At 37.3% G+C, this 12,072-nt stretch overlaps 1 protein-coding gene across 1 annotated transcript in view; it reads right to left on the bottom strand.

The window, feature by feature from the left end:
- LOC129254230 (phospholipid-transporting ATPase ABCA3-like) overlaps positions 1–12,072 on the bottom strand; it is a 48,699-nt gene that overhangs the window by 19,541 nt on the left and 17,086 nt on the right. Inside the window, exons 6-8 of the mRNA XM_054892680.2 lie at positions 8,173–8,239; positions 7,372–7,475; positions 344–436 (exon numbers count right to left, since the gene is read on the bottom strand). Of these exons, the coding sequence (XP_054748655.2) occupies positions 344–436; positions 7,372–7,475; positions 8,173–8,239 (264 nt within the window). The remainder of the gene's footprint in view (positions 1–343; positions 437–7,371; positions 7,476–8,172; positions 8,240–12,072) is intronic.

Here is a 12,072-nt window from a genome sequence, read left to right on the forward strand (position 1 = left end):
GATGTTCTTTTTGCCCCAACACTATGTGTTTAGAGTATGATTTGAGTGAGGTGTGGGAGGTGGGGCGGTACTAAACCCAATGTAACAGTAAAGCCGATGTCCGTTATCACGTCCGTGACATAACAATTAAAATATCGCTGCACTTGTTTAGGGGGTCAATTCATGGAATACTTGGCCGTTTTGTTTTCAATACTTATTAAGGGTAGGGTTTCACACGCCAATACTTGTAAAGAGGTGCATTTTCAGAACACGAAAAATACTTATTTAGGGTGCTTTTCAAAACCCCATGTTCACGCGTGCTATCCACTCGTCAATGGAAGTGCCCCCCCCCCCCGGCACTTACCTGGACTTAAGATGCTGTGTACTTCCAAGGCATTTGAACTGTCCATTGACCATTATAGCCAGTCTAGTACAAAGAGCTTCACACTCTTCCATACTGTATTACAGACAAAATGATTTGAGGAAATGTTATTCTGCATTGAATCCAAAGCTTATATTGAATATCCTTGTGTTCATGAAATACAACATTTATTCACACTACTGTGTGAGTCAAATAAAACTTGACACCTATAAATCCCCAATTTAAGAAAAATATGTCATGAACGCATAATCATTATAAATGGCTGGAAAAAGTACCATGTCCCAAATAATTTGATACCATATTTATATGTTAACGCTTGGGTGATCAGGAGGTATTCTTTGCAGTGATGTAAATTTTGATTTGTGCCAAACTAAGGCATGACTGCAATGAATCCAGATGCTAATAATGTCATAATCCTACATAAGTTAGTAAGCATATTTGCAAATCCCTTTTCAATGAAGAATTGATAGTAAAAATTGGTACTATTGATAACATTTTTACAATTATAATGTAAATTACTAGAAACATGAAACTACCTACCTGATTTTCTTATTTAAGAAATAACCGGATACATCTACTTAATTTACCCTAGTTAATGCTAATTAACTTGCACACCGAAACAATAGACACAAAACTTCTTGCATAATAGCACCATCTCCCTGTGCGTCTTACTAGAGAGATCGCCAGGTTGCGATTTATGTAAGCTGCAACAGACCTGTTGGCGACCTGTTGTGCGGATTAACAGACCTGTTGTGCAGATTAACACAGTCCAGCCAACAAGCTTGTGCTTGGAGTGTCGGGGGGAGAGCTCATATCTCCAGTACATTCATATGCGGCAGGGTGTGCAGTTGGGATCAGACCCCCGACCCCATCTCCCCCGCATAGTGACCGCCCCAGCCCAAGAGCGAGGCGTCTGTGGCCATCGAGGCAGACAGGAGAGAAGTGGGAAGTGGCTAGCCCTGAGCCACAAGCGACGTGCGGGTCCATGGGGCTAGGCTGCGTCAGATATACGCCGGGAGTGGGGATCCTTAAATACAGCGAGTCTACACCAGGCTTGTAATGGCAAAGAAGATGCCTCTGGGATGAGCTCATGTCTAGGCGACAATCTGATAAAATGTTGACTAGACTGGCCAAGTAACCCAACAGTCGTAGCCAGACACGGGCCCTCAAGTGGCGAGCAAGGGATGTGATCGACCATACCCTGTCGGAACTAGGTCGAGCGATCTGGCTCAGAATGTCTATCTCTAAGTAAAAGTGAGAGGGAAGTAAGCGGGGAGTAAGCTCTGATTTCTCCCAGTTGACGACAAACCGTCACACCTGAGTTACCAGAAGGAGTTGGGCGAGATGAGAGGGAAGCTTCACGTCAGAGTCTGCGACAAGTAGCCAGTCGTTTAGATAAACAAACAGCCGCAGGGCTCGGCTTTTTGAGGTTGCCACAGCGGTGATCACTTTGGTGAACACCCTGGGCAATGGTCGCAGACCGAACAGGAAGGCCCGCTATCAATACCTCGTATCCCATGACTGAAAATCCCAGTAGATCACGCGAGGCAGATGAATGGGGATGTGAAAGTATACATCCCGTAATTCGAGCAGGATGTGACGCCTCAAGCGACGGGAGGATGGAGGCCAATGAATCCCATGTGTCGGTAGCACCTGTGTATTAGCAGGGGTTTCCCGTGCAGGAGAGTGGGCCGGCGATTTAGACGAATCGCTGGAGGCTCCCCAGGATGTGAGATGGCGGGCATCTGTTTGATCCGCTCGGTGCTCGGGGACACCAGCGGCTGAAGATGACGTGGAGCATGGGGGTATAAACCCGCACTGCTCAAAGGCGTTCTGGAGCAACCTAAAGTGTTGCGACACCTGGCCATCGGCACAAGAATTATAAAGAGAGGTCTGCCTGGCTATGCGGGGCTTACGACCTTGTTGTCTGGCATCCCAGGAGATTTATTCAACCGAAAGCCAGACAGGCAAATGACCCCATAGCTAGATGGCATGGACCCTGAATATCACAAAAATGCATTGCTGCGGGGTATTATCCATGGTCTTCCCGCCAAAATGACGAAATATATGATGTCACTACATTATGGCCTTATTTCACAATTTTTTAGACATTCTACACATAGCATGAAGTCAAGGGAGAATATCTCAACCAAACCATGATTCTTTTAATGAAACTTTCAAAACATACTGTTCAAGTAGTGTTCAATAGACATGCAAAATTTCAGGAACAATTGAAATAAAAAATATAGTATTGTTTACATATGCTAATTAGGTCATGAAATTTGCATATCATTAGTTTGGGTGATTTCTGGTTAAAAAATTGTTGAAAATCGATTAAGAAATTTATTTTCTTTTTAGTGTACTTTCTTTGATATATTTCCTGTCAAGCATAATATTGTTCCCTTCATCTATATCTATACTTTGTGAAAAAATATGTCTGTAATTTGAAATGACATTACAGACTGTGGTTTCAGGCCCCTTTTCAATATGGTGCATACATAGAAATCATGTGTTTTTGGCCTGTTTTTCACCATTTAACTGAGGTGTGTGAATGATACGTTTTCTTTATTGATGTTCCCTGCATTTTGCATGATACTAAATCTTCCAAACAATTTATTTTCATCTTCATTATGTCTCTGCTAATAATTTCGGCTAAGATTAATTGCTCACTGGGCAATTAGGCTACTTTTTCAGCCTAGTTTTCAACAACAAACTAATACCATGTATGACTGCATTAGTCAAGTAAAAAGAGGGGGTTCCATTGCACCATCATAATATATTTTTTAATTAACTTTTTTGTATTGCTTGAAGTGTATAGTTCATGAATCTTGATGTTCCCTTTGCCAAATTGTGTTCAAAATTGACAATTTTGGCGGCTCCCTTAGATTTTTCATGAAAATCAATTATTTTCATATTTTTTGCAGAGTCTGACAATAGGACAATTTTAAATGTATATGCATAATGTTTTGAAATTAATTTTAATGAAACTCTTGCAGGATTGTGACATCATTGACATCTGAATTAATTCATTGCAGTCATGCCTTACTTTGCAGAGAATACCTCCTGATCATCCAAACATATTAAACCGCATATTCAAATTATTTGGGAGCCCATACTTTTTCAAGCCATATATAGTACTTGTGTGTTAATGACATATTCTTCCTTAAAGGACAAGTCCACCCCAACAGAAAGTTGATTTGAATTAAAAGATAAAAATCCAACAAGCATGACACTGAAAATTTCATCATAATCGGATGTAAAATAAGAAAGTTATGACATTTTACAGTTTCGCTTAATTTCACAAAACAGTTATATGCACATCCTGGTCGGTATGCAAATGAGGAGACTGATGACGTCATCCTCTCACCATTTCTTTTGTTTTTTATTTCATGAAATATTCTAATTTTCTCCTCATTGTCATGTGAAACAATGGTTATTTCCTCCATGAACGTGTGGAATTAGCATTGTTTAATACTATATGGTTCAGTCAAGTTGGTCCTTATTGTCCAATTTGTAAAAAATGAAATATTGTATAATTCAAACAATAGAAAACAAAAGAAATAGTGAGTGATGGACATCATTGACCGACTCATCTGCATGTCACTGAGTTGTGCATATCACTGTTTTGTGAAAAATGAGGGAAACTTTAAAATGCCATAACTTTCTTATTCTACATCCGATTTTGATGAAATTTTCAGCGTTCTGATAGTTTGATTTTCCTCTATTTATTCAATCAACATTTTTCTGGGGTGGACTTGACCTTTAACTTGGGGATTTATGAGGTGTCAAGTTTTTGTTTACTCACACGGTATGTTCTCCTGAAATAAAATAGATAACACTGCCATGAAATACACACATTCAAAAGAAAGCACCTAACATTGAAAAAACATGAGTGTCGCTGGGGCGAGCACATAATACGCCCGTCTGTAACAAAGAAAAAGGAGTTATTGGTCAAGCAAGAAAACTGTAAGGTGGTAACTTGACCTTTGACCGCCCGACCTCAAAATCTATAGGATTCGTGGGATCCATGCTAGTATCATACACACCAAATTACATATGAACCTAGGTTAAGTTAAACTGAAGTTATCGCGTTTACAATGACTATAGCCTCTTTTACCAGATTCTCAACTTCTGAAATTGCAGAGGTTGCAAAATGCAGCTGCACGTTATAGTATTGTAACTCTATCTAGCAAGCGCAGCCACATCACCCCTATACTGACAACTCTTCACTAGTTGCCCCTGAAGGAACGCATAGTCTTTTCTTTTGATTTTTCATATAGTCAATGGAACTTCCCCAGTTACAATAGGTCTTTGATGCATAATTACTGACCCTTAAAAACCTTACGATCCTCATCATCTAATCTCTTAAGAATCATGAAAATACTTACTGATGTTCTTACTTACGAAATAACTGGATACAGCCTTTTAATCTACAGTATTGCTATTCATCCACATGAATGGCTACACCGAAGACAATAACACACAAAATTCCTTGCGCGGTATTCATCTCCAACCGAGCGTCATGACCAGTCACTCATGCACAGAGCCTCCATCTTCCTCTTACGAGCATGAACACTGAGACATGTTGCCATGCAAGGTGAGGGGCAGGTGGGAGGGTTCAAATGATTATATCCAGTTATTTCGTAAATAAGAAAATCATGGTAAGTATTTTCATAATTTACTGTCAATAACTGGGATATATTCATTTGATTTGCTAGACCAACACGGATTCAACGTGAAGGGAGGCATGTCTAGAAAAATAAGTGCGCAAAAATTTAGGGAGATTAAGACACTTTCTTATTATTTGTCCCATTTTTCTCAAACTTTCTTTGATCTTATTCTTTGATTTTTCTCTTTCAACACAAGCCCACTTGTTCCAAGGGTTTCATTCTTCTTTAAGATGCACACAATGGTGCATGCAATGGCAGTATTTGCCGCCCTCGGATGAGTTCGCCACTGCGCAATGTACTATCTCTACATAAAAATTTTGTACATAGCTATTGGCGCTGAAAAGCGTGGTAACAGATGTCAAAAGCGTACTGGCGTAATTTGGTGTGAAAATAATTTGGCTTTTTACCTAATGGTCGGCAGCTCTGAGCAATGTATAGAGTTGCGACGCCTGGCCATTGGCACAAAAATTAGAAAGAAAAGTCTGCCCGGATTAACGGGGCTAATGACCTAGGTTTTCTTCCTCTTCTTTAATGGGCTCTACCAAGGGAGCAGAAGAAGGCACAAGAGGCTGGAGGGGGACGTGATATCTCACATGAGAAACGTCTCCCGAATCTGATCATGTCGCTCAGGCAAGCGGGCACGGTTCAACCCTCTTGGGCACGTGGACGCGACTCCACGGTTCCACCCTTCCTTTTTACAGGCACGTGGACGCGATTCCACAGTTCCACTCTTTTCTTAGCCCTAGGCAAATGATCTCACTCTGTTTTTAATTAAGAAGAGATAATATTGCTAATTAATCAATTGATTAATTAATTTCTTAGAAAAAATTTCTAGGACGGGAGTAAACAATTAATCAATCACACAAATTATTTAAGTAAAGTAATTAATTTGATAACAAAGGGCAGTTAATAAACAATACAACAAGATTGAATAACACCCTACCAAAGAAACAAGATAGTAACTCTTTATAAGAGACCGGCCGTTTCAAAACAAAATAAAATTTCAATTAATGGCGATGCCAAAACAACTCCACCTGCATAAGGGGGAGAAGGCAGAACGAGAATTAATTCAAGAAAAGGCGAGAATAAAAAATTCAATACACAGCAAGAAAAATTGTAGACCAGCGTCACACACAACACTACCAACACAAGATAAAAGGAGCGTGAGGGATACTACGGAGGAGCTATTGAGCTCTCCGCCCATGCGAGTGATGTGTAAAGGAAAACAAAAGCTCAAAACGAGACGTCCAAAAGAATCTTAATTTTAACGAAATACTCGCGCGAGTGTAATAAAGGTAAACTCAGTTTGATATAAAACCAAAAAGTGTCAAATAGGAATAAAAAACGTCTGCTGTAAGAGCAACCAAACATTAAATTTTAAAGTTGATTAGAAGCACTTATCTGAAGACGTCCAAACTCGTTGAGCACGAAGTGAAAAGAGGAAGATGGAGGCTCTTTGCATGAGTAACTGGAAGTGAAGCCAGGGGGAAGATGAATTCCGCACAAGAAATTTTGTGTGCTATTGTCTTTGGTGTAGCCATTCATGTGGATGAATAGCAATAGATTATACAAGGATGTATCCCAGTTATTGATGGTAAATTTCAGTTGCTAAGAAATCATGCGGGGAACGGGCCTTTGCTCATGCAGGGCCCAACCTGTGGAATTCTCTTCCACAGAGTTTGAAAACCCAGACTTCAGTGACCACCTTCAAGGGCAACCTGAAAACATACCCGTTTCAGAGTGCTTTTTGATAGACATTGAATTATTGTTCAGACATGAATTATATGTAAATAGCATTTGTTATTGTTCTGCTCTAAAGCGCCTTGAGCTTCTAATCAAGATGCAAAGTGCCCTATACAAATCTCATGTATCATTATTATTATTACAGAAGGGCAAGATGAAAACATGTCACTGTGACCTTTGACCTTCTGACCTCAAAATTGATATGCTTCCTGGAACCCATGCTAGTGTCATACACACCAAATTATCGTATATGAGCCTAGGTTAAGTTAAACTAAAGTTATCATGTTTGCAAATAAAAGTTAACGGACAAATGGACAGATGGACGGACACCGAGCATGATACCTTAATACATCCCATAGGCCGGGTGTATAAAAAACATAAGGCTTCAATATACAAACAGAACTAAAATACCAGAGAAGAATGTAAGTACAAGTATTCTATTAAAATATTATGCTATTATTGACCTTTAAATGAGCTTTGATCTTGGCCATGTTCCTGAAATGCAACAGGGTATTCAGGGATACACTGCTGCTCTTAATTTAGACTTAAAATGAAATAATAAACCCTAACAGGATGGTAAAATAGAAAGTTTGTTACCTATGTGATGTGAGGATGATAGAGCGTCCTCCTTCCATGATGGATGTCAGTGAATCCCAGAGATAACGACGAGCTTTAGGATCCATACCAGATGTTGGCTCATCCTATACATACCAAGGGGAAAAATATCAGAAATGTTTGTCTCTGGCTTTTCTACTCAATTATATTCAGTCAAGTCAAATCACACTTTGCACTGGACCCAAGGACAATTTACAGGGCTGTTTTGCAAACTAACAATGGCCTTTTATAACTGGGGAGGCAAATTGCCAATGGTCAACGTTTTGTAATACACAAGACATACATGTACAACAAATTTACCAATGAAGTAAGAAGAGACAAAGTTAATACTAATTTGTTTAAACTAAAATGTAAATAGTTCGCACAGTGTATGCTTACCATTGAAGGCAAATGAAGGCAAACTTACTATGAAACCCACTTCAAAGAGCTCTTATAATCATACTATTCTTGACATATAATTTTGTTATGGTTCGAACTCTGGAACAACTAGATCCTCTGAATAAATACATGAATCTTTTCACGGCTGAGGTCCTACTAGAACTGAATTCCACTGAACAGCTTTTGAAAATGCATAGAAGGGACAATTCTGGTTCAAACAATCTTTCTCCCTTCACTTTGTCGAATATTCAACACTGAAGTCTCCATGTTATATTAAATGTTAAGAAATGATTTATGACACATACACTGTGCATGTACATGTAGATTACAGAGATTAAAACAAACCAAATGCTGCTACATCATATATAATAAAATATAAAAATGAAAGAGAAATGATGTGCTTACAAGAAGAACAATGGGCGGGTTGCCAACCAGAGCTACTGCGGTGCTCAATTTTCTCTTATTTCCACCACTAAGAGAAAAAAGTGAAATAAAATAATTAGCAAAATAAATAACACTGCATTATCAGCTAAGCTCACATACAATATTTAAAAGGAACCATGACAAGGATATGCTATTTCAATGAATAAAACAAAAATGTAATAAATTGTTTGTACATTCAAGGAATAATATAGCACATGAATATACCAGTTCAATATACAATAGGTTTTCAGAGTTGATCTCCCAATCAGGCTGATCAAGAATATTCCAAAAGAAAAACATTGAAATAACTCTCTAAATTTACAGTTTCAATTCTTTTTATTTCATTTCCATTCAAAACATAATGCAAAGTAATATAAAGTAATACAAATCAAGTACAATTTTACAGAAGGGCATTCTTACTTCGTAAAAAAAACACAGAAAAAACCAGTATAATATAGAGCATAAATGGAAATGAGGGGGATCCACTAAAAAGCAAAGCTTGTAAAGCTTGTAAAGTGTGGATCCCCCTTGGAAATGAAAAAAGTATAGTAGACTTATTCTGATATGCGTACATATATGTATTACAGGAAAGAAAAAGAGAACAAAAGAAATCATACGGATGCAATTATAATTACTGAACTAATGCAAAGCTTTTCACACAAAGAGGTCTTCGTAGTAAAGGATGTGCTGCGCAAGACAGAAGAAAGGAAAGAAAAAAAAAAGAAAAAAAAAACAGAAAGAGAGAGAGGGGATGACAAGACATAGAAGACAAGACAAAACAAAAGACAGGACAGTACAAGACAAGATAACTACTTTATAAAAGGAGGAAAACTAAGAATGGTAAAGGGCTGACCACGAACCAGCTTGATCTGGTGAAATGACAAAAGATGATATAACTGGACAATATCAGATGAAAAAAGATAAAACAATAAGAGTGAAAAATGTAATGATTAAAATCAAGATAATGAAGTGTTAGTTCTGTTGCGAAGAATTATAGGAATTAAGCAGGATAAGTTTGAGTTTATGTTTGAATGAATTTAAGGAGACACTCTCTTTAATATTATTAGCTAGTGAGTTCCAGAATTTAGGACCGTTGAAAAGGAATGTATTTTTGGCCAGTAAAGTTCTGTAAAGTGGAATGTGAAGTTCGTCAGAGTGTCTCGTGGGGTAGTTACATGTATGATAAAATTGATTTTTAGGGAACATGGCATCAAAAATATGGGGAAGTGCATTATTATTTGACATCATAACGGTCTGATAAATTTTGAAGTCTCAGAAAGTAAATGATAAATAGAATAATAATAGATGGGATGTGTAATGCTGTAAATTCACTCTGCAGAGTAGTGTCCAAAGCACAGTGAAAGAATGAAGAGATAATGCACTATACAATGATAAATAAAAAGAAATGACAACTAAGAGTAGGAAGCATTCAATATAGTTTTCTAGACGCATCTTTAGGTAATGTTTAAATGTGTCAATGGAAGTGCATTCACCAGGGGAAGATCATTTCAAAGAACAGGGTTAGATCACCATGAGCAAAAGCTAGTACCCCCATGCCTTGTAGATTTGGGAACAACTCGGCCGTCAGATGGTTTTCAGATTCAGATTCAGATTCAGATTTATTTCCAACAGAAATAACATAAATATTGATACAAATCATTTTCATACATTGTAACAAATATTTGCGATACAAATCATTGTCTTTATAATCATAGTAAAAAACATTCATGATAATTAACATATAAAGATATATACAAAATGTGGTGCATTTCGTAGACAAATTATTAAATATAATTCAAATAGAAAAAAAAGGTATCTGTGGAAATAGGAGATTCACTCAAAAGCAAAGCTTGTATAATGTGAACCTCCCTCAAAGAAGAGAAAAGAGGAGAGAGAGAAAGAAAGAGGGGGGGGGGAGAGACGCAATGGTTGCTATTTGCCTACGGAGACTTACTGAATAGATTAAAAAGAACAAGATAACACACAAAACAAGACAAAACTAATAAAGAGTAAAATACCACGAAGAAAAAAAAAAAACAAGAACAAGAACAGGACGACAAAAGGAGAAGTAAACTTAAATAGAAACAGGACGAATTGCGACCGAAATTAGAGAATAAAACAAGATGATAAAGACTAATAAAAATAACTAGATGTCTGAGAGGGGGTGGTAACGAGCGGGAATTAGTAATGAAGACCTCGGTAGGATTTAAGTAAGAAGTTTTTCAGTTTTCTTTTAAAAGAATGTATGGAAGGGCTGTTTTTTATGTTATTGTCGAGGGAGTTCCAAAAACTAGGGCCATCGAACATAAATGTACTCTTTGCCAATAAAGTTCTAAAACGGGGTAAATGAAATTCGTTAGATTGCCTCGTAGGGTAATTATGAAAAGACCGATTAAGAGGAAACATAGAATCAAATACACGTTGAAGGATATTTTTGTTAAATTTAAACATAAATTGCCCTAAATGAAATAAGTATAGGTCGCTTATCTTCAGCAATTTGCTGTCAAAAAATAGTGGGTCAGTGTGTGAACGAAAAGCTGAATTATGAATAATACGAAGGGACTTCTTTTGCAGTAACAACAGTCTATCTAAAATGGTTTGGTGTGTGCTGCCCCAGGCAAGTATCCCATAATTCAAGTAAGGTAGGATCAAAGAAGAATATAGCATTAAAAGTGACGACGATGAAAAATGATATTTCAATTTATTGATAATGCCAATATTTCGCGAAATAATCTTACAAGTACAATCTATGTGGTATTTCCAGGAAAGCTTATTATCAACGGTAACACCGAGAAATTTTATGAATGTGACACTTTCTAAATTAGTGTCATCTAAAACAATGTCCATCGGAAGTGTATCAATGGAATTGCTAAATAGCATATATTTAGTTTTAAGTAGATTAAGAGACAATTTGTTGGATCTTATCCATTCTGTGACTTTTAAAAGTTCATTATTAATAGTATTTACTAAGGTATATGGATTTTTATGGGAATAAAATATATTGGAATCGTCTGCAAAGAGTATAAACGAAAGGACATCAGATGATTTACAAAAGTCATTAATATAGATGATAAATAATAACGGGCCTAACAAACTGCCTTGCGGGACTCCACAATTAATAGATTGCATGTTGGATGCATGACCATTCAAAGATACAAATTGGCGTCTATCAGACAAGTAGCTTCTGAACCACTCCAAGGCCTTCCCGCGCACCCCATAATGAGAAAGTTTATGTAATAAAATATCATGGTTAATGGTGTCGAAGGCCTTGGAGAAGTCCAGAAAAATACCGACTAGATGTGAGCAATTATCAAAAGCGTGGGCCACTTTATATGGTAAAATGGTCTAACTCGAAAATTTGACTTTTTGAGGTAAATTCACATTCCTTGTAATGTGAGGGCGCTCTTTCCAATGGTGCTATCGAGAAAATCCCATCATGTCTTGATTTAAAGATAATTTCCGCTATCTTGGTACTTTTTTGTATTTCTCATTCAGATTTGATGGTAAAATGGTCTATCTTTGAGTTATCCCATTGTCGGTAATATCGTTTGAAGGTAAAACAAGCTATCTCTTATATAAACCATTTATCCTTCTTAATTGAGATTTTTGAATTATCGCTGTCAGATGGTAAAATGATCTATCTTCAAGTAAGACCAGTTTACCGCCACGTCACACGGCCGTCAGATGGTAAATTGGTCTATCTCGAAAATCGCTGAAGAATGTTGTGCATTGGGGTAAGATGGTAAAATGGTCTATCAAGAAGATTGATCATTTTACCATCTTATGATGTGTAGTATGAGTGTATACATGTGCTGTGGTTAAACAGTCTATCTACACAAAAATCTCATTTATTTCATAATTAAAACCCCATATAAGCTAAAT

Source organism: Lytechinus pictus, chromosome 2, assembly GCF_037042905.1.
Source record: "Lytechinus pictus isolate F3 Inbred chromosome 2, Lp3.0, whole genome shotgun sequence".
Lineage (NCBI taxonomy): Eukaryota > Metazoa > Echinodermata > Echinoidea > Temnopleuroida > Toxopneustidae > Lytechinus > Lytechinus pictus.